Source organism: Lepidothrix coronata, unplaced genomic scaffold, assembly GCF_001604755.1.
Source record: "Lepidothrix coronata isolate B3197 unplaced genomic scaffold, Lepidothrix_coronata-1.0 Scaffold44, whole genome shotgun sequence".
In the NCBI taxonomy this organism is placed as follows: domain Eukaryota; kingdom Metazoa; phylum Chordata; class Aves; order Passeriformes; family Pipridae; genus Lepidothrix; species Lepidothrix coronata.
In genome coordinates, this window is record NW_016690224.1 from 2,384,755 (window position 1) to 2,405,317 (window position 20,563).

General features: G+C 55.9%; 1 protein-coding gene across 1 annotated transcript in view; it reads left to right on the forward strand.

Moving 5' to 3' along the window:
* Nucleotides 1–985: 985 nt before the first annotated feature.
* Nucleotides 986–20,563, forward strand: part of MYO18B (myosin XVIIIB) — a 53,139-nt gene continuing 33,561 nt past the window's right edge. Inside the window, exons 1-19 of the mRNA XM_017814391.1 lie at nt 986–1,408; nt 1,650–1,716; nt 1,931–2,043; nt 2,236–2,412; nt 2,992–3,190; nt 3,850–3,992; nt 4,896–4,996; nt 5,513–5,576; nt 6,839–6,983; nt 10,609–10,779; nt 11,193–11,283; nt 12,099–12,291; nt 13,662–13,742; nt 14,160–14,310; nt 14,428–14,587; nt 15,365–15,548; nt 16,322–16,514; nt 16,928–17,037; nt 19,609–19,674. Coding sequence (XP_017669880.1) covers nt 1,091–1,408; nt 1,650–1,716; nt 1,931–2,043; nt 2,236–2,412; nt 2,992–3,190; nt 3,850–3,992; nt 4,896–4,996; nt 5,513–5,576; nt 6,839–6,983; nt 10,609–10,779; nt 11,193–11,283; nt 12,099–12,291; nt 13,662–13,742; nt 14,160–14,310; nt 14,428–14,587; nt 15,365–15,548; nt 16,322–16,514; nt 16,928–17,037; nt 19,609–19,674 — 2,727 coding nt within the window. The 5' untranslated portion in view covers nt 986–1,090. The remainder of the gene's footprint in view (nt 1,409–1,649; nt 1,717–1,930; nt 2,044–2,235; nt 2,413–2,991; nt 3,191–3,849; nt 3,993–4,895; nt 4,997–5,512; nt 5,577–6,838; nt 6,984–10,608; nt 10,780–11,192; nt 11,284–12,098; nt 12,292–13,661; nt 13,743–14,159; nt 14,311–14,427; nt 14,588–15,364; nt 15,549–16,321; nt 16,515–16,927; nt 17,038–19,608; nt 19,675–20,563) is intronic.

Here is a 20,563-nt window from a genome sequence, read left to right on the forward strand (position 1 = left end):
GAAGGTGAGTAATTAAGCAGAGTGTGAGGCTCTCTGGTTCAGTGAAGAGTGCAGGAAGGGGAGCACGTGGGGCGTCTCCAGGAACAGCACCAAGCAATGACCCAGAACGTGGCAGGTGGAGGGTCGGGATGTGGCCAAGGGGGAGGAGGAGGCCACCACTGATTGCCACCCTGCAGCCAGGTCCAAGAAACCATGCACAGCCATTGGCTGCGCTCAGAGAGAGCGGGTCAGGGCTAGAGCTCCGTACAGGGCGAGGGCTGTACGTGGCATGGTCAAACCATGTGGGGTTGCAGCTCCCAGGGCTGGGCTGAGGTTGGGTTCTTTGCCCTGTCCCTGTCAGATTCAGCTCCTCTCCTTTGCTTGGCAGCCCGTGGGGAAGGACGGTGAGGCCCGAGCCAGGGACGCCCCAGCTGCCAGAGGAGGGGGGGCCAGTGAGGAGCCACTGCGGAACGGGCTGAAGGTAGAGGGGCAGGGGGGCAAGGGGGTCACAGCCCCCCCATGCAAGGAGCTGCCCCCTGAAAAAGCTGCACCGGGGGCCATCCCCAGAAAAACTCCATCCCCTGCACCCAGCCTGGCAGTGGCTGCCCTCAAACCAGCAGAGACACCCCCAAAAACAGCAGAGACCCCCCGCAAATCAGTGGTGGCATCCTCAAAACCAGCAGAAACATCCCCAAAAACAGCAGAAACATCCCCAAAACCAGCAGGAACACCCCCAAAACCAGCAGAGACCCCTCGCAAACCAGAGACAGCATCCCCAAAACCAGCAGAGGCTTCCTCCAAACCAACGAAGATCCCTCCCAAACCAGCAGAGACCCCTCGTCTGGAGGTTCCCAAGGTGGCAAAGCTGTTGTGCCCCAAGAAGAGCCCCAAGGACACCCAGCAAGGGGGCATCCCTCCAGCTCCAGTCCCTGCCCCCAGCCAGGGCCCCCAGCGTGGCAGCAAAGTCCCACCAAAGGAGGGGGACTCATCCAAGGGGATAGACCCCAAGAGCACCAAGAAGGAGAAGGGGACACCCCCAAGGCACGAGGAGCCCCCAGCCAAGGTGAGAGCCCAGAGGGAGCTGTTTCCAGCCAAGAAAGAGCTGGAGAAGATGAAGAAAGATGTTGGAGGTGGCAAGAAGGAGCCAAGGGAATTCAAAAAGCCTGAAAAAAACACAAACAAGTCAGAGGAGCTCAAGGGGGAGCTGGGAGGAATCCAAGAGAAGTCCAGAGATGTGGGAAAGGAGATGGGGAAGGTGAAGGAAGAGCTCGGAAAGGGTGAAGAGATGCTGAGAGAGAGCAAAGGGATGGACAAGAGCACTGACAAGGACGAGGCTAAAGAAACACTTGGAAAGAGCAAAGAGATGAGCAAGAGCATGATCGAGGACCAGGGCAAAGAGGCATCAGGCGAAAGCACAGACAAGGACCAGGTAACGTGGATGTTACTCAGGGTTTTGGGGCACTGATGTAATTTTCTGGTTTCATGCAGCTCTTCCCATTCCCATGGGCTCAGCTGGGGGCTGGAGGGAAGGCACACCTGGGGCTGGACGGGCAGGAAGCAGAGGGCCAGGGGGTCTGGCTGGAAGTGTTGCTGTCCAGGGGGGCAAAGGCAGTTTGTTCAGCTCAGTTTTCCTCCCACTCTTGCCCAATTCCCCTCTATCCTCCCTGCAGGCTCCGAGGGACGTTTGGTATGAAGCGGAGAAGGTCTGGCTCATCCAGCAGGACGGGTTCACACTCGGTAACTTGCCTTGCTCTGCCCTTGCTCTCCAGCACCAAAGATGTGTTGGGAGCAGGGTGGGCACTGGATGCTGTGCTGGTACAGTGCCCATCTGTGCCCCAGTGGAGCCATGGTTGGATTTGACCCCTTGGCACCTCCCCACGCCACAGCGGGCTCTGCCCCGGCCTGTCTCAGCTGTGCCAGGCTGGAGAGACTCATTAGCCTCTCATTGCAGCCACACAGCTGAAGCCAGATGTGGGGACACCTGAGCTGCCAGCAGGGAGGGTGAGGGTGCGCCGGGACGAGGACGGCACCGTCACCGAGGTGGACGAGGACAGCGTGCAGAGGGTGAGCCCCCTCCCCATTTTGGGCTGGTGCAGGAAAAGGAGCCCTGGTGCAGGGCAGTGCCTGGGCATGATGATGCTTCTCAGGCCATCACCCCAGGCTGGCTGGCTCCCAGGTGTCGGGGTGCCACCGTGGTCCGGCACAGCCTGTGCCATGAGAGCAGAGCTCGAGGTGTCTCTGGCTCTCCTCCCACAGACCAACCCACCCAGCCTGGATCAGGCCGAGGATCTGGCCGCGCTGATCAGCCTCAACGAGTGCAGCGTCCTGAACACACTGCGGCAGCGGTTCCGTGCCCGCCTGCCCTGCACCTACGCGGGGCCCAACCTGGTGGCCATCGCGCCCGGCCCCGCGCCCGCCGGCGGCGCGGGGAAGGTGAGCGGGGGGAACCGTGCGACAGCGGGATCTCCCGTGGGAAGCGTCACCGACCCCCGTGGGGACAGTGGCGGAGGGCGCCGGTGTGGCGGTTGCCGGCAGGTGGCACCGTGGGACCGTCACAGCGCGGGGAGGCTCTGGGGACACTTGGGACCGGGGGTGCTCTGGGGACACTCGGAACCAGGAATGCTCGGGGCGGGGATGCTTTGAGGATGCTCAGGGCTGGGGATGCCCTGAGATCACTCAGGACCAGGAATGCTCGGGGCAAGGATGCTCTGGAGACACTCAAGACCAGGGTAGCTCTGAGGGGTGCACCGAGGTCACTCAGGACCAGGGATGCCCGGGGAGGGGAGATGCTCTGAAGATACTGAGGGCCAGGGATGCTCGGGTCTGGAGGGGCTCTGAGAACACTCACGACTAGAGATGCTTGGGGAAGGGATTGATCTGAGGACACAATCTTGGGGGCTTCTTTACCGTGGGGAGAAACCTGTCACCCTGAGTGTGAATGTCTTCAGGTTTTTGTCTACAAAAACCTGTTTGGTTTTGGGCTGTGCTCTACCACTCTCTCCCTGCCCGCAGGCTCCCAGGGGGAAGCAGGACAACCTGCCCCCACACATCTCCTCGCTGGCACACAGAGCCTACAGGAACCTGCTGATGCAGCGGCAGGACCAGGCCATCATCCCCCTGGGGCGCAGTGGGGCCGGGAGGACCAAGTGCTGCCAGAGTGCCCTGGAGTACCTGGTGGGCACGGCGGGCAGCGTGGACGGCAGGGTCTCAGGTACAGGGCAGGGGGCTGCTGGCAGCCCCCACAGAGACAGTGCTGGGTGCTGGGCAGGGGCAACACATGGAGATTATGCAGGCTGGGTGCACCCAAACACAAAGGTGATGCTGTTTCCGTCTAATGGCCTCGGTTTTCCCCATTCCTGGCCTAATTCATGCTCCTTGGGGTGCCTTCCGAGCGGCCGATGTGGCTGCAAGTGCCACTGGCGCCGGTGTGGCTGTGAGCACCACGATCCCCATCGCAGACCCAACGGATTTGCCAGCATGAGCACCAGGAGGGAATTACTTGAATTATTCCCGTGCTTGAGGCAGCACTTTCCCACCTGATCAGGTTACTGGTGACGTGAGAGGAAGTGCTGCTCAGCACTCAGTGGCTTTAGAGGGCAGGGTTGGATTTCGGAGCTCTCTGGGTACACGGTGCTCCTGCAAAGGGCTGACGAATGGCCCGGACCAGGGTGGAGGCGCGGTCAGGACAGCACATCCCTTTCCTATCAGCAAGCACCTGCTCCCCTGGTGTGGGATGCTGACCCCATGCCCAGCCAGCTCCCCGAGTGCTGGGACAGACCCCTGGGAGGAGCAGGCAGAGGTGAGCCAGGAGGAGATGCCTCCTCCAGGAATGCAGCAGGACTCAGCGGGGCTCTGGTGCTGGTTTTGCAGTGGAGAAGATCCAGGCGATGTTCACAGTCCTGGCAGCCTTTGGGTCAGTGACCACTGGCCACAACAGCAGCTCCACGCGCTTCTCCATGGTCCTGTCGCTGGATTTCAGTGCCACTGGCCAGATCACTGCTGCTCATCTCCAGGTACCTGTCACCTGGTGAGATGGGAGGGCTGTGGGTGAAACTGGGGGTCCTTGGGGTGGGGATGAACCACTCCTGTGCTGTGCTTCCCGGTCAGGCTGGGTGCAAGGAGTGATGCTCTGCCCCCTGCTCCACTCCCTGCTTCTCCTGGACCACAGGTGCCTAAATGGCACCTGAGCAGGAGCTCTGTCAGCCCGTCCCCCTCCCTGGCAGGGAGCTTGGAGCAGAGCTGGGATGAAATGTTTATGAGGAAATGTATAATTCAGCGTTTCATTAGCAGTACCTCACACAGCCGCCTCAAGCTGACACCTCTGAGGGCTTTTATCACCATCAGGGCTCTTATCAAAGGCTCTTTAATCAGAGCTGCCTATGCCCCCGGGCCTCCTCTGAGGGAGGACAGGCCTGGAGCACCAGGGTTTCTCACTGCTGCCCCTGCTCTGCCCTGGGCACTGGCAGGGAGCCAGTGGCCTGGCAGGGCTGTCCTTGTGCAGGAGTGGGAATGTGTCCACTATTACCATCCTGGGATGTTCATGGGAGGATGGGACAGTTGGCGGGGGACACACACACCCAGCTCTGGGGTCAGCGCTGACACTGAACACTTTTGGCAAGGCTGGAGCTGATCTGAGCTTGTTTCAAGCCCAGGCAGTGACTTATCCAGATCCTGCAGTATCTTTGCCAGGGCCATCACACTTCTCAGACCTCTGGAGGTGTGGTGGGACTTTGAGTGCTGCACTCATGGACTGAAATATTGTCCCTTTATTCGTGGGGCCCAATTTGCTTGCACAGCCCTGGGCAGAAAGAGCAGCCTCCAAATCCAGCCTTGGCCCTGCAAGGAGAAATCCAGCCCCTCCTTGACAGATCCCAGTAGCACCTTACCATCTCCAGTGCCCTCTGTTCCCTCCCCAGACCTTGCTGCTGGAGAGAGCCCGTGTTGCCCAGCAGCCTGATGGAGAGAGCAGCTTCAACGTGTTCCCCCTGATGCTGGCGGGGCTGGATGTGGCAGAGAGGTGGGTGTGAGGCTCCCATGGCACCAGGTGGCTCCGCTCCCCCCCCCCGGCTGCCCAGCTGGTGGGTACCCTCTGCCCAGAGGCTCCCCACTGTATATATGTAAATTCTGCCCATCCAGTGGGATTTTTGAGACCCCTCTGATAAGAGATTGTGAAAGCGACTGTGTTAGTGACACTGCAGGGGTCTGTATACACTTATATTAGAGATTTTTGGTGAAACAGGGGCATTTTCTGGCACTTTTTTGCCTCTTCACTAAAGCTGAAATTGAGGTGACAAGTGAGACAGGGATCCCTTTCCCTCTTGCTCTGGTTCCCCCCAGGCTGTGTGTCCCTGGGTGAAGGCTCCTGGTGTGTCACATGTCAGCTCGTCCCCCTGCATGGAGCAGTTCTGTGGTGACCTGTCCCACCCAGGTCCCTCAGATGGTGCCAGAGCTGCTCCCAGGGGGAGGGCAGGGGATTGGTGGTACTGGGGCAGGTGAGGAGGGAGCTTGACTCATTTTCTGTAACTACTCCCAGGACGATGCTGCATCTGCACCAGCTGGCTGAGAGCAATTCCTTTGGGATCAAGCCATTCACAAAGGTAGGGAGAGAGAAATGCTGGAGCCCTGTGTCCACCTGCAGTGGAATGCTGCAGTGCACTCCCTTTGTCACCCCCAGTAAGAGGATATCTTGGGGTCCTTGGGTGCTGAGTGAGTCGTGATGATGCCCCTATACTGGAAGCATGGAGGGAGGGAGTGAATGTCAGGATGTGAGGAAGGGTCTGCCCAAACAGCCCTCAGCACTCCTCCAACAGTCCCAGGGGAGCTGTCAGGACTGGGGCTGCCCTACCTGGGATCTGTGCTTGGGTTTTGGAAATGCCCCAGCCAGGTTGGGAAGAGGTTCTGCTGCTCTGGGGTCCGCTGCCCTGATGTTCCCCTGCAGCAGCAGCTCTTGGGAGCAAGTGTATCCTTTCAGGAGCCCAGAATGTGATTTTTAGGGGCTAAAAGCTCCTCAGCTGATTCCCAGCTCCAAGCCCTCATTAGCCTGAGCCTTTTGCAGAGCCAAAGCGCTGGGATGAATCGCAGCAATTTGCAGTTACATCATCTATCGATGAATCCAATATTCCATCTTCATTAGGGAGCTCCTGTGCCGGTCCAGCAGCCAAGGGAATCAGTTGCTGGAGCAGCAGCTCCAAGGAGGGCACAATGAGGTCCTCACACTGCTGATGTAGCACATTTGGGTTCAGAGATGGGGTTTTACTCTCTTTTCATAGCCCACAATTTGTGTGGGTTCCCCATCCCAGCATGGAGGTTTTTCCCACTGGTCCTGGCCAAGGTGGGATGCTGGAGCCTGGAGCGCCAGGGCTGCACAGAGCAGCCTCAGCTCAGGGAGCACAGGAGTGCTGGAGGTGGGAGATGGCAGGTCCTGCTGGTGGCTGGGACCTGCACAGCTGTGGGTAGGTGTGTTTGGTGAGAAGTGAGGGGATGTGGTTGGATGGAACCTTGGGCAACCTGGTCTAGTGGAAGATGTCCCTGGCCATGGAAGGGTGTTGGGATGAGCTGAGCTTTAAGGTCCCTTCCAACCCAAACCACTCTGGGATTCTGTGATATAAAACATCTCCAGCTGCTGCTCTGTAGACACTCTCAAAGTGGGAATTATGTGTCCTCGTATGACAGCAATGTACACCAAGCTCTTGAGGAACCTGTTGGGGACTTCTCCATCTGCCCAAACGGTTGCAAGGGTCCCTTATTGCTTTTCCTTGCTGGCCTGATGGTTTCCATACTCCCTTTTGTCGTGTACCAGCCGTGCCATGATGCTCTGGCAGAGGCGGTGATGTTCCCCCCCATGTCTTCCTTCCTGCAGCCTGAGGAGAAGCAGAGAGCCTCGACAGCCTTTGCCCAGCTCCGGGCTGCCATGGGCACACTGGGCATCACCGCGGAGGAGCAGGCGGCCGTCTGGCGTGTCCTGGCCGGCATCTACCACCTGGGAGCTGCCGGCACCTGCAAAGGTGAGGGGGCTCCTGCAGAGGTGAGGGGCCTCCTGCAAAGGTGAGGGAGCTCCTGCCTCTCCATCCCTTACACCTCATCTTGGGGCTGGGGGTTGGAGCGGGGAGGAGACGTGTCCTGGTGGTGTTTGGTGCTGGGGTGTGTGGGACATGGGGAGGTGTGCGGGGGTGATGCTCATCCCGAGGCTGTTCCATTTCTGGTGGCTCCAAGCTCCTTGTCACCCATGGAGGAGCTGGGCGATGTGGGGTGCTGGTCTCCTGTCCCGCTGGGGCTTCTGGAGGGGATCCCCAGCTGCATGTGGATAGGACAGGGCTGCAGGACATCACCTTGTGCCAGCTCCTTGGGAAGGACTAGGGTGGGTGACTTGTTCTTTTGCACGTTGTCCCCAATGACACTGCAAAGGGACAGCTTCAGGTAGCACTGATTTTATGATCTCTTGAGTGTCTGCCACAGTAACTGAATTATAATAGGCTGAGTCTGGATGAAGATTGTATTTATAAAGACTTTGTTAATACAGGCGAATAGAAATTGCCTTATCCCTTATAAATTATTTTAGGACGTGCTCTAACCTGGTTTAGATGCAGCCACATTGATTTACACACTTCAGTTTATGAGGGCTGCATAAAAGCTGCCATAAACTAAGCCATAGACATTTATAAATGTCTCTGCAACATGTCATAACACATCTTATGGTAATTTATGCCATTAATCATTTATTAATTGTTTTAAAAGGATGGATGCTGGCGTCACTTAGAGTTCTCTTTCTCCTCTCTGGTGTTCTCTTTCCCCATCTCCATCTCCTAATGCCCTTCCAACTTCTAAAGATGACCCCCTGGTCTCAGGCTGATGTGTGTGAGAAGGTTTTTGCCAAAAAAAAAATGAAGGCCCTTCTGGCCTGCGAGTTTTCAGGAGAGCAAATTTTGGAGGCACGTCTCGTTTTGGGAGTGCTCAGCTCAAGGGCAGGTGGAAGGATGGTCACAGTGGTGGGGAAGCTGAAGCTGCTTTGCTCAGACTTCCTGCACATTCTGTCCTGAGCCCCCTGTAAGTCTGGGAGGGAATTGAGCGCTGTATCCAACAAATACTGTGCAATTCTTTCAGCGTGAACAGGAATGGGAACAACGGGTCCAGACAGGGCTGCGGCTCCCAAGCACACTCAGGTGTGGGATTAACAACCAGAGCATGTCTCAGTGTCGCTCGCTCTGGTATTGATTCCCCCATCGTGTGTCAACGAAAGGGGAGAAATGAAAGGAAATATGGATAAAAAATGGATCAAAGCCAGATGGAGCAAAAGTCTCAGTGGGGGCGACGAGGCTTTTAATGTGGTTCAACCTGTCTCAGGATAGCCATCTCTTCCCTTCCCCTTTCACGCCCTTTGATGTTGTGTATTCAAAATCCTCTCCTTGAAATCTCACCCAAGGGAACCTCAGTGCTGGTTTTTCACGGCATTCAGGAGCCATCCCCGTCCCCGCGGCGGCCCCGGCACGTGTTAAATGGGCCCCAGGGTGGGTTAAAGGCACCTTTTCCCCTTCTCTCCTCACACATTCAGTTTGTTCAGGGATAAATTAGGAGGGAACAGCACCACCTCTTCCTGGATGAGAGTGGAAAATGCATTTGCAGCTACAAAAACACCGAGAAGAAAAGGTTGAATTTCAAAAGCCTTCTTTGCTCCATCCCGGTGTCAGCCCTTCCCGCTGCCTTTGAAACGTGTTAGAGCAGCTCTTAGTGGGAAAGCAGCCTGGAAGCCAGAGGCCAGCGGGGCATCCTGGGTACCATTCACCTGAGTGCTTCAGTCCCTTTGTGGGCTGCAGGATATCCCCTGTTTTCCTTTATTCACTGCCTCTTTAAGCGGAAGGGAGGTTTGGGGCGCAGCAGGGGTCGGCGTTCAGCTCACTCTCAAGCTGTCCCTTTTGCTGGCTGATATAAAAATAAAGCCCTGTGGCTCCCTGAGGGCTCCCAGCCCTCACCTGTAATGGAGGTGATGTGATTCCAGCAGCTGCAGATCACCAAATCCTCCTGGTGCTACCGCAGGTCTGTGTCATGGTCAGAACAACCCCCCCCCCAGTCACTGCAGTGAGGCTGCTGCAAACCCAGGGTCCTGAACCCCTGAGAGGGAGGAAACCACACAGGAGGTGGGGTCTGGAACCTGCTGGTCAGGTGGGGAAGGCTCTGAGCTCCTCCAGACCCTGCAGAGGGTGGTGGTACCAGGGGAGCATCGTGCCCTGGGAGGCAGGAGAAGGAACATCCCTGTTTCAGACCCAGGAAACCAAGGCACGGAGCAATGCAGAGATGGCCTGGGCCTGTGTCAGGGCTGTAGCAGGAAAGGCTGAGCTGGGGTCTCTGTGAGCAAGGCAAGGCTGATGCTGACCCTGTGTTTTCCTCCTGCTCCTCTTAAATATCAAATGGGTCAAAGTAATTCCCTTTATGTGTTAAAGCTGTTGAGTTTTCCATCGTCACATTGCACCCAAGAGGGTCGTGTGATGCTGCTGCTGGTTATAGTCTATGAAGTGTGAAATGGTGCCTGGGCTCCTCTGGGGCTGAGTGGAGCCTCTCATTTTTCTCGGGGTGCTGGAGTGGCCAGTGTGGAATGCCAGCTCTGGGAGCCCGGCTGGCACAGCAGGCCTGTGCAGCCCTGGCTCCTCAGCCTCTCCGCTCACTGGCAGGCAGAAATCTTTTGTCTGTCAGGAATCAGCCTCTGTCCAGCCAGCTCAGATTAGAACAAGTGAAAACAGAATAAATCAAAGCCGAGAGTGTTGAGGCAATTCCTCTGCCTGCTCCAGCACAGCCCTTGATGTTGGAGTCCTTCAGTCAGCATAGAAAATACTGAGAAAGGATCAAAGGGGAAGGGAAAGGGGGGTTGACTTTCATGGGTGTGCTGTGAAGCAGCACCCAGCCCTCAAGTCCTGCTTTGTGCATCCCCTTGGCTGGGAGTGGGTCCCCCATGGGCTTCCCAGGGTGTGCCACCTCTCGCTCTCCATCCCAAAGCCTCTCCCCTGCCACCAGCCACCAGCTGTGTTTTAAGGGTCCATCTTAGCTGTGACCCCTGAGGCTTCTCATCCACCACCCAGAAGTGCTATCCTGAGGTCTCTGGGCAACTTTGCCTGCCTCCTCCTGTTTCTGTTCATTCCCTGTGTTCCTGAGCATGTGCTGGCCAGCTGCCTCCACAGCACCTGGATTTGTAAAAGGATTAATCCTATAGATTACTTCCCTATTGATTTTAATCATTAAGTTGGTGTCCTTATCACTGGATATAAGTACCAAGTGGAGCTCTGCCGCTACTGTGGGGAGGAGTGCTGCTCCTGGGCTGCCGGGACAGCAAACACTGCTGGGGCCAAGAAAGGTGATCCAGGATTTCGAGGGATTGCTTTGTAAACCCATCAGTTCCCATCAGCACATCTGCTGGTTTGCTCCACCGAAACTCTTGAAATTCACGGTGTTACCGATGCCTGGCTGGTGGAAGCCTGGATGGGTCGCAGGGTTCATCTGGTCCCTGGACTTGGCCTTAATAATTTTGATTTTGGAGATGCACATGGGAGCAGGTGGGATGTTTGCTGGAGACATTGAGCCTGCACCCAGCTCTGCTGGTGCTGGCCCTGCCTGACTCCCTTGTGCCCCTGTCCCCCTCCCCAGTCGGCAGGAAGCAGTTCATGAAGTTTGAGAGCGCGAGCCGCGCCGCCGAGGTGCTGGGCTGTGACCCGGAGGAGCTCAGCACCGCCGTCTTCAAACACCACCTGAAGCAGATCCTGGCACAGGTGACGGCACGGGGCCGGCAGCCACCCCTGGCTGAGGAGAGTCCGGCAGGTACTGGGATGCTGCATCCCTGTTCCCTTTATTTTGGGGGATAGGGAATTGCGGGGTGCTGCACTGGGAGCAGGTGGAGGGTCTGTGTGGAGAGGCAATGCACCCTGTTCTTCTCAGGCAGTGAGGCCCATTTAGGTATGTTAATATTAATTAAATCACTGACTGTGCTGCCCTCAGTTTTCCAGCTGGCCCTGCCTGTCTTTCCTTAGGGACACACAAAGATCAGGCGAATTTAGATAAGTGATTTGTCTTAAACGCTGTGAGAGCCCTGCCTATAAAAAGGGGAAAATCCCCAAACTGAGAGGGCAGCAGAGTGGGCTGCAGTCCTGAGTACCATCTCAGCTCCATGCTGGCTGAACTTGGCTGGAAAGAAATGACGTGTCTGTGCCTGACCTTCCCTCCGCCTGTGCCAGGGCCGAAGATGACGGGTGTGGAGTGTGTGGAGGGAATGGCCTCGGGGCTCTACGAGGAGCTCTTTGCTGCTGTCGTCTCGCTGATCAACAGGTACAGAACTGCCGGGCACTGGGGGGCTGGGGAGTGGCAGCCCCTTTTCCAGGGGCTGCTGAGGAGGGATCTTTGCTGGGGCTCTCCAGAGAGAGGAATGAAGCAAGTGACTGCTGCCTGCTGGAAAAATAGGAAGTTGTGTGAAAATCTTTGTCTGGGAAAGCACACTGGCACTTGGGACCTCCCTTGTCCTGCCCTCCTGCGGCACAGGCAGCCTGGCACAGAGACCTGGCACCATGAGTGCCTGGTTGGGATCACTTCTGCTGTCTGTTGTGGCAATGGATTTGCCATATGCAGGATGGAAAAACTCCTGTCAGAGATGGATTGGTGAGAAAAACAGCTCAAACGTTGTGGAGACAGAAGTTTTTACTGTGGTTTAAACATGTTTTCAAAATGGCTTTTTTTATTTTCTACAGTATCACTGTCTCCCTCTCCCAGACACCCCCTGTGAAGCTCTTGTCTCACACAGAGTGTCCTGGGAAGGTGTCCTGAGGTGTTTCTCATTGGTCCCTTGTTAACCCCTTTCTATTGGTTGTTGACCCTTTACCTGATGGTTTTTTCTCTGTGACCCTGAACTTGTGATTGGTCCCCTTTTGCCCCTCCTAAAAGCCTTATAAACCCCAACCCCACGATAAACTTTCTCTTTCGTCCGATAAACTTTCTCTTTCGTCCGTCCCTCCCTGTGTGGTGTGTGTGCACACTTCACCTCGCAGGTTATGGGGCCAGCATCCTAAAGCCTGGAGGTCTCCCCAAATCCCACTAATCCGCCGTAGTCTGTGGGTAAATCCCAGTGATGTGTGTCATTCTTTTCCCAGGTCCTTCTCCTCCCAGCACCTCTCCATGGCTTCCATCATCGTGGTGGACACTCCTGGCTTCCAGAACCCGCGGCACCAGCGGGCCGAGCGAGCGGCCACCTTCGAAGAGCTGTGCCACAACTACGTACAGGAGCGGCTGCAGGGGCTCTTCTATGAGAAAACCTTCCTTCTGGAGATGGAGAGGTACAGAGAGGTGAGGAGCAAGGGCTGGGAGCAGCGTCCTGGGGAGCAACTTCCCAGTGCCTGGGGATGGGGCTGCCTTTGGCCCGGTAGATCCCTGTGCCCTGTCATGGTGTGAGTGAATAACTCAGTAGCTTTAACGGGAGGGGTGTCACAGAAATGGGGAGTCTGTACAGAACTGTAGGCTTGAGCTGTGTCTCTCTTTCCCTCCTGCCCCAGTCCTGGATCCTCTTGGCTGTTTCTGACGTGCCAGAGATGCCAGGCTCTCTTGGTGTCTTTGTGGAACCCCCCATGGCAGGGGCATTGGAACTAGGTGATTTTTAAGGTCTCTTCCAACCAAACCATTCTGGGATTCTATGATATACTTGCTCCAGCTCAGGAGGCTTTGTGCCCTTCTGTTGGCACAGCTGACTTTTTCCTCAGATGATGAATAATAGAGAATAGAAAAGAAAATGATAAATTATTGCAGAAATAAGCTGCTGAAAAACCTACAAGCAAAGATGAACTTATTATTAGGCTTGCAGGAGTTACTTTAATGCCTCTAGCCCTGGGAAAATGGTTGAATTCCCATGGTTTAATACTCACACATCACCTGCGCCGAGTAAGGATAGATGTGCCCTTCACTAGTGATGAATCCGTAATTGCCTGAGCCTGGAATGCCGGAGGGCTCCGCAGGCTCCTCTTGCCTGGGCTTTCCTGCTGGCTAAGGATAGTGCAGGACACATCCCTGTGAGCCCCAGGACTGCTCTGTGAGCCCTGGGATCACTCACTCCCAGTGCTGGGTCACACATGGGATGACAGTGGCACATGCCTTTGGCAGAGAGAAACTGGGTCTCCCCTGCTGCTTTCTACTCTGCCTGCAGACCCATATTCCTTGGCAGATCCTCTCCATGTTGCCATGGAGAGACACTGAAGCCATGGCTTTTGCTGAGCATCCCCGGTTCAGTCCATGCTCCCCCTGCCCCTCTGGGGGGCTCCCAGATGTGGTGCTGGGGGTGTTGGGAAGGGGGATGAGCCCTGCAGCCCTTGGCTGAGGGAGAAAAACAACACCTGCAAGCTGCAAATTAAATAATTGATTACTTTCTTGCTGCTTTCTTGTTAAGAAATAATTATCAGTTGTAATACATCAATTATTATCACCTCCATGATTTATCCAGCTTGTCTGACACACCCAAAGCACCATTCCATGGAGCAAGGGGGTCCCAATAGCCCTGCCCACAGGGACAGGCATGGCCATTCCTCCGTGTCACGGCAGAGGTAGCTCCAGTGGCAGCTCAGCTCCCCTGGATCCCTACCTTCCTTCACACCCCTGGCAATGGATCTCCTCTTGGCTTCCAAATGCCAGACCATGACTGAAGCAAGCTTTTAAATAATGTTTTCCAGGAAAATGTTGAGGTGTCTTTTGATCTTCCAGAGCACTCTCCACTGGCCACGCTGTCCATCATCGACCTGAGCTGCTCCCAGGTACCCTGTCCCTGTGGGTACCATGGGAGCTCTGCATCCTCCTTCTCAGGGCAATGTGGGTTCAAAGGGCATAGAGGGACCCTATGGAGTGTCCTAGAACAGCCTGGAGTATTGCAGGGAAGGGCACAGCATCCTCCAGGAGATTTTTTTGCTTTTTAAAATACAAGCGCCCTCCCTGGCCAAGCCCTGCTCCCTGTCACCCCTCCCAGCCTGGCTGCAGAGCCGGGATGGTGGCCTCCTCTGGAGCACTGTCACTGGGTAGGGCTCAGGGTGACGAACAGAGATAGATCAGTCTAGGAGGGTCTCATGGCCACAGCTGGACAGTGGGAGCAGGTTGGAGAGAATGGGCTGGCGTGGCTGTGGCTGGAGCCCACAGCCCTCCTGCCCCTTCCCAGCACCAAGGGCTGTCTCCCTCAGCAGCCACAGGTGCTGCCAGGCAGCCTCGGGGCTGATCGCCGGGGGCTGCTGTGGATCCTGGACGAGGAGGTGCTGATCCCAGGCTCCGGGGACAGCACTGCCTTCAGCCGCCTCTGCTCCTACTTCATCACGAAGGGACCCGACCAGGAGGGTAAGTTGGGCTCAGCTCAGCTGCCCAGCCTCTGGCATTGCCATTTGGCTTTGGAAATTTGAGAAATGCAGCCAATTAAACATCTGACTTTTCTCTGGGCTGCTGTTGCTGTTGCAGGGGACGGGCACATGCGCCGGTGTGAGCAGGCGCTGCACTTCGAGATCTCCCACCAGCTGGGCACCAACCCCGTGCGCTACGACCTCACGGGCTGGGTCAGCAAAGCCAAGTTCAACCTCTCAGCCCAGAACGCCATCCAGGTGCTGCAGCATTCCACAGTGTAAGTACCAGGGAGGTTTCGCAGTGCCAGTGGTGAGCCCTGTGCCTGCAGGAGTGGGATGGGGATAACCCTGCCATGAAGCTGGGGCTGGACATTGCAAACCTGCCCTGGCTTTGGTCATGGAGGGGGAGACACAGAATTGTGTCTGTGTCACAGGACAAGGGGGGAAATGGCTTTCCACTGACAGAGGGCAGGGTTAGATGGGAAGAAATTCTTCCCTGTGAGGGTGGGGAGGCTCTGGCACAGGTTGCCAAAAGAAGCTGTGGCTGCCCCATCCCTGGAAGTATTCAAGGCTGGATTGGATGGGGTTTGGAGCAATCTGGTCTAGTGAAAGGTGTCCATGTCCCAGGCCATGGCCTGTTGGGGGTCCAGCACATGTCAGAGCCATGAGACATCACCAGCTCCCTGTGCAGCAACTACCCAGGTTTTCCCACTGCTTTGAGGAACTTGTGAACTAAATTGGAATTGAAAAGGAACCGAGGTGCTGCAGGTGTCTGCACACGCAGGGGATTTTAACCTTCTGCTTGCACTCTCCTGGCTTGTTTCGTTTTGTGCTTCAACTCAGGGGAGGTTTTACAGCAGTGAACAGCTCAGTGCCTGGACCAGAGAGGAGCGAAGTGGGCGAGGGGCGTCTCAGCACCCTTCTCCACTCCACAGAGCAGCACAAATCTGAATTTAGGGCCCTGGCTGTTGCATCCCTGTAAAAGTGGCTGGGAAGCCAAGGTCTCCCACCCCCACTGTGGCCCCAGTGCCCCATCCCATGTCTCATCCCTGCAGCCCCTCGGTGAGGGAGCTGGTGCAGCCGCGCGCGCGGGCGCCGCTGTCCTGCCGCGCCATGGCCGGGCTGGAGGGACGATCCCAGGCCGCCCTGCACCGCAACGCCTGCCTGAGGAAGACCTTCGCCAGCAGCTTCGCAGCTGTGAGGAAGAGGTCGGTGTGTGCTCAGATCAAGCTGCAGGCGGTGAGTGCTGCTGTCGGGACCCTCGTGGCTGTGGGTTGGGGGGTTTATGGCACGAAGTATCGTGACCCTGCACTGAGACCCTGCCTTGGACACACTCCTTCTTACTGGAGGAGCCCTGCACCCCCCCATCAGACACCTGCTGCCCCAGGAGCTGGGTGACCATTGTGGCTGTGTCTCACCCGGGATGCTGCTCTGGCCACGGGTGACCATGAGCTTCCTCAGCGCTGCTGTCACTCAGGGAGAGCATCACAGGCAAACAGATCATGAGCAGATTACACAGAACCTTGCTGTGCCGCAGTTTAATCCTCTTAAGCACTCAGACAGTAAACTACCCCTTAGTGCTGGGCACATGCCAAGTTCCTGCTGCTCTCAGCTGTAATTAGGTGCCCAAACTCTCTCTCGGAGATGAGGCTCTGCTGACTCCCTTGCCAGCCAATTTTGGGGTCTCTGTCCCTGGCAAGCCCTACACCCAGTGTCCCTCAACCATGATTATCTTTGGGGTCCCTTCCAACCCAAAGCATTCTATGATTCTGTGAACCCTGGTAAGTTTTTGCATCTCATTGACTGAAAATATGAGAAGAGTCTTAGGACCTGCACCCCTGTGTTCATCTCTCTGACCAGAGCTGTTCCTAATATGCTTCCTAAGGGCTTGGAGGTGACTCCTTCACCTACCCAGACCCACTGCAGCAGGTGCACAGGGAGAATTTCCCACTGCAAGCATGTGCTGCCCCTTTGTCCCCCTCCATCCCCACTGACCTCTGTTTGCCCTACAGGACGCCCTCACCAACCTTCTCCGACGGTCTCAGCTGCACTTTGTCCACTGCCTCCTCCCGGGAATGGGGTCGGAAGGGCTGGTATCTCGTCCCCCTGCGCCACCTGATGCAGCCCCACAGCTGGACGTGGTGGCCCTGAGGACCCAGCTGGAGGGGACCCAGCTCCTGGACGCCCTGCGCCTGCACCGCGTTGGTATGTCCGGCCCCCGCCGCTGCCACATGGGCTGTGCCCGTCCCACCCACCACTGCCACCCTGCCCCTGCCTCAGCCCTTCCAGGCTCTGCCCATCGCCCGCTTCTTACCAGCCCCATTTCAGAAACACCCCAAATTTTTATTGCTGCTTTTTGCAGGGGTTCCCAACCCCTCTCCTGCCTGGGTGGCTGCGGCTCCAATGGGGTTCTCTCGTGCTCCCCTTGGAGCATGGATGCATCCATGCATTGGGCTGGACCTGCATCAACCACGGTCACAGTTAATGTCATGGGGAAAGGGACCTGCACAGGAGGACATGCCACACTTCACAGCCCTCTCTGACCAGGTCCCTCCTCAATGTCCCAGTGGCAGTGCCCCAGGAGTGGTGCAGCCCCCAGCATGTCTGTCTGCCTCCAGGGTACACGGATCGCCTGCTCCTCACCCAGTTCCGAAGGCGCTTCCAAGTCCTGGCTCCGGAGGTGATGAAGAAACACACCTCTGCCTACGAGGTGCCAGATGAGAGCAAGGTGTGTGCCAGGCTGGCTGGGGGACACAGGCTGAGACCCCCACGTTGGGCTGTGCTGATGCCAGAGCTATTTCAACCCTCCCCAATGCCATCAGGGCTGTCTTTGACATGAGGAGCAATTCCTGGAGCTCTTAGATTCGATATTAGGAAAAATTCTGTCACTGGAAGAGCTGTCAAGACCTGTAATAAGCTGCCCAGGGAAGTGATAGTCACCATCCTTGGAGGGGTTTAACAGATGTGTGGATGTGGCACTTGGGGACATGGGTTAGTGATGGCCTTGGCAGTGCTGTGGGAACAGTTGGACTTGATGATCCTATAGAGCTTTTCCAACCAAAATGATTCCATGATTCTAAACACGAGGCTGCCCTCAGGAGGTAGGAGAAGGAGAAAACCCCATTCAGCACAGCTCTGGGCAGCACACCAGCATTGGTGATCGGGTCTGGGAGTCTCTGGGCTAGCCCACAGATTGGGCTCTGGGCTCTCAGAGCTCCTTAGCAAGGATCAGGAGTGATCTGTCCATGGGGCTGCATCCTGCAGCACTGGATTTGGGGGATGGCTTTGCTTCCTGCTCCTCTTCACCCTCCCCATGGTGCCCGAGCACGCAGGGACATGGATCCTCCAGTAGTCTGGCAGGGCAGCTGAGCTCAGCTCTGCATCCCAGAGTCTCTCCCCTGAGGACTGTTTTTGCCAAGGCAGTAAATTCCTGGAGTGGGCTGTGCTCATGAGCATTATTGCACCATGGAGAGGACTTGGAGAACTCAGTCTGTTATTGTGTCTTTTTAATACTTAAGGGTAAATGGCTTTGACAATCCTGTGTGCTGAGGATTCCTGCTTGTCCTGGTTTGCAGGACAGGGCACAAACTGAGGGCAGGATCTCTGCGTTGCTGTGGCCCAGCATGGCAGCACTCCATCCCTCTTCCTGGATCCCTTAAAGCTGGCTGGCTGAGGACAAGCCAGGCAGCATTCCCAGGAACCCAAGGGAGCAGGGACCATGGGGTCTCCTGGGGTATTTGGCATCACCTACAGCCCAGGGTGGCTGCTCACCTTGTCCCACAATGTCTGAAAGTCAAAAGAGCTCAGGAAGGAAGATGGGGATGTACCAGTTTTATTTGTTTCCTAATAAATTAGTAGCAAAACCATGGAAGAACCATCCCAGCCCCTGGAATAAGGCTGTGGGCAAGCTGGGAAGAGCTAAGAGGAGAAAAATTAAAGCTGGGCACGTGCTGTGTTGTGCAAACTGCCTGCCAGCGTGTGCAAAGACAGTTAAGACCTCGGGATTTAATAAGACAAGTTTGACAGTTGGAAAAGGTCAATATTGCTCTGAAATGCTGTTGAAGGCAGAGGGTGTCTTGTCAGCAGGGTGTAAGCAGGGGATTTGGAAAATCCCATCCTCCCTGGAGCTTGCTGCTGCAAGGTTTTGTTGGCTGGGGACTGCTTCCTGGGAAGAGGCATTAACCTGACCGCTGGAGCAGGGGAGATGCTCATCAGCAGTGAGGTGACAGTGCAGCAACAACTGGCCCTATGCTTGTGCTGGGATGGGGATGAGATGGAGAGGGGGATGGAGAGGGAGTGGGGATGCAGTGGGATGAGGATCAAATGGGGATGGAGGTGGGGAGGGGGTGGTATCGTGCTGCACAGCCCTACACCAGTCTCAGCAGTGCCTCTGGAGCAGGGCACAGCCACAGTGCTGGCGCTTCTTTGCCTCCAGCACGGGATTTCATGCCCTGTGGTGGTTCATATCCCCATTCCCTGGTGTACTCCATCCCACCCCTGCATGGCTGCTGGTGAGACCAGGAGTGAAGTTCTGCTGCACAAGGTATTCCTGGGTCCATGGTGAAATATTCATCCCATGGGTTTGTCCTTTGGGAAGGAGATGTGTGAGGCTGCCAGAGGATGTTGTCTGGAGTGAAGTATCAGCAGAGGATTTCTGTTACCACCCATTCAGACAGACAGCGTTTGCTGCCCCAGGGGAATGTCTGGTGTTGCTGCCTGTTATGTTCCTGTGTCGGTCCAAAGCTCAGAGTAATTGAGTTCAGGCTTCTCCCCCTGATTAATCTCCTGCTTGAATCCCTGTGAGGGTTCTCTGCTGTGCTGGTGGGCTCGGGGGGAATTCTGTACTTTCCCACCTGCTTTGGCTTCATAGGACAAGCTGTTGGTGAGGTGAGCAGAAGGGGAGCACTGAGTGCAGGTGGTTGTAACTGGGACAGGCTCTCACTGTCCCCTGTGTCACCTCCTCCCAGGGCTGTCCAGGCATCGGGGTCCTTCCAGACCAGGCATGGCAGCAAAAGGGGGAATAACTTTCATGCAGCTGCAGATCTCTGCCCCTCATCCCACCAAAAGCCTCCAGGACAGAAAGTCCTTACACCAGGACTTATGACTGGGAAGGTGGGCTTTGGCATGGGGAAGAGGAAAGGAGAGCAGAGCTGGATGTACCTTTACGTGGTGCCCATAAGCTGGATGCACCTTACTGGGCACCCCTGAGGACCAAGGATCCTTGCACCCCATTTCAGCAGGCTCATGGCAGGGTATAAATGTTTCCTGAGCAATTCCACAATGTGCTCCTTCTCCACAGGCTATAGAGGAGCTGTTCCAGGCGCTGGATCTGGAGAAGAAGAGCATTGCCATAGGACGCAGCCAGGTACGGTGGCTCCAGTCCCTGCTTCCCCATTGCTCTTGGTGTGGGGGGGCACAGCCTACCCCGTGCCAGCTGCCCAAAGCTTCCCAAACTGGGAAGAAAGCTTCACCTTCACTGCTCGACATGGCATCAGGTGGGCTGGGAACATGAGCCTCACCAACAATCAGCACAGAAGGCTCCTAATTCGTATCTGAAAGCAGTACCCTGGATAAAATCTGTACCTGATTAACAAAATCCAGCCCCTCGTGGCATTGATGTCTCGTAGGAGGGAATGGGGCTTGAACAGTTCATGGGTTTGGTGGACTGGGGTTCACATTGCAAAGCCAGGCAGCTGTCACAGCAACAGTGTTTGAACTCAAATGTAATGGTCTCAAAGAAAAATTAATTTCCTGTGCGTGCTTGCCTTCAGCTCTGCAGTCCGTAAAGAAAGAATTCATGAAACAGCTCTGTGGAGCAAAATAACTTTCTTTTATTCTGCACAGCACAGTTTGCAATTATCTCTTCTCTGGAACCCTTGTTATTAATCAATAGCACGATGGCAGCCCCGGTCACATCTCGTTGTGGAGGAGTTCGCTTTGCCGTTGCTTTGAGCATTGATTTTGTACTGGCTTCGAAGCTTGCTGGGTTGGGGAGTTAATACAGACATTAATGAGGCAATTGAATAGGTGGTGGAGCAATCATGGCATTAGCTCGAGAGAGCGAGTTTCCTTGGGATTGTTCTTTGATTCAATTTGGCATTTTAAAATGCAGCTCTTTGAGCACCCGCTGGCCTCACACGTGTTCTTCAGGGGTTGTTAAAGCTGTGTTATGCAAATGGGCTGCGATAGTCGTGAGCACCTGTATCCCAAGTCCTGGTCCTCTGTCCCGAGAGCTTTGCCAGGCAGTGACCCAG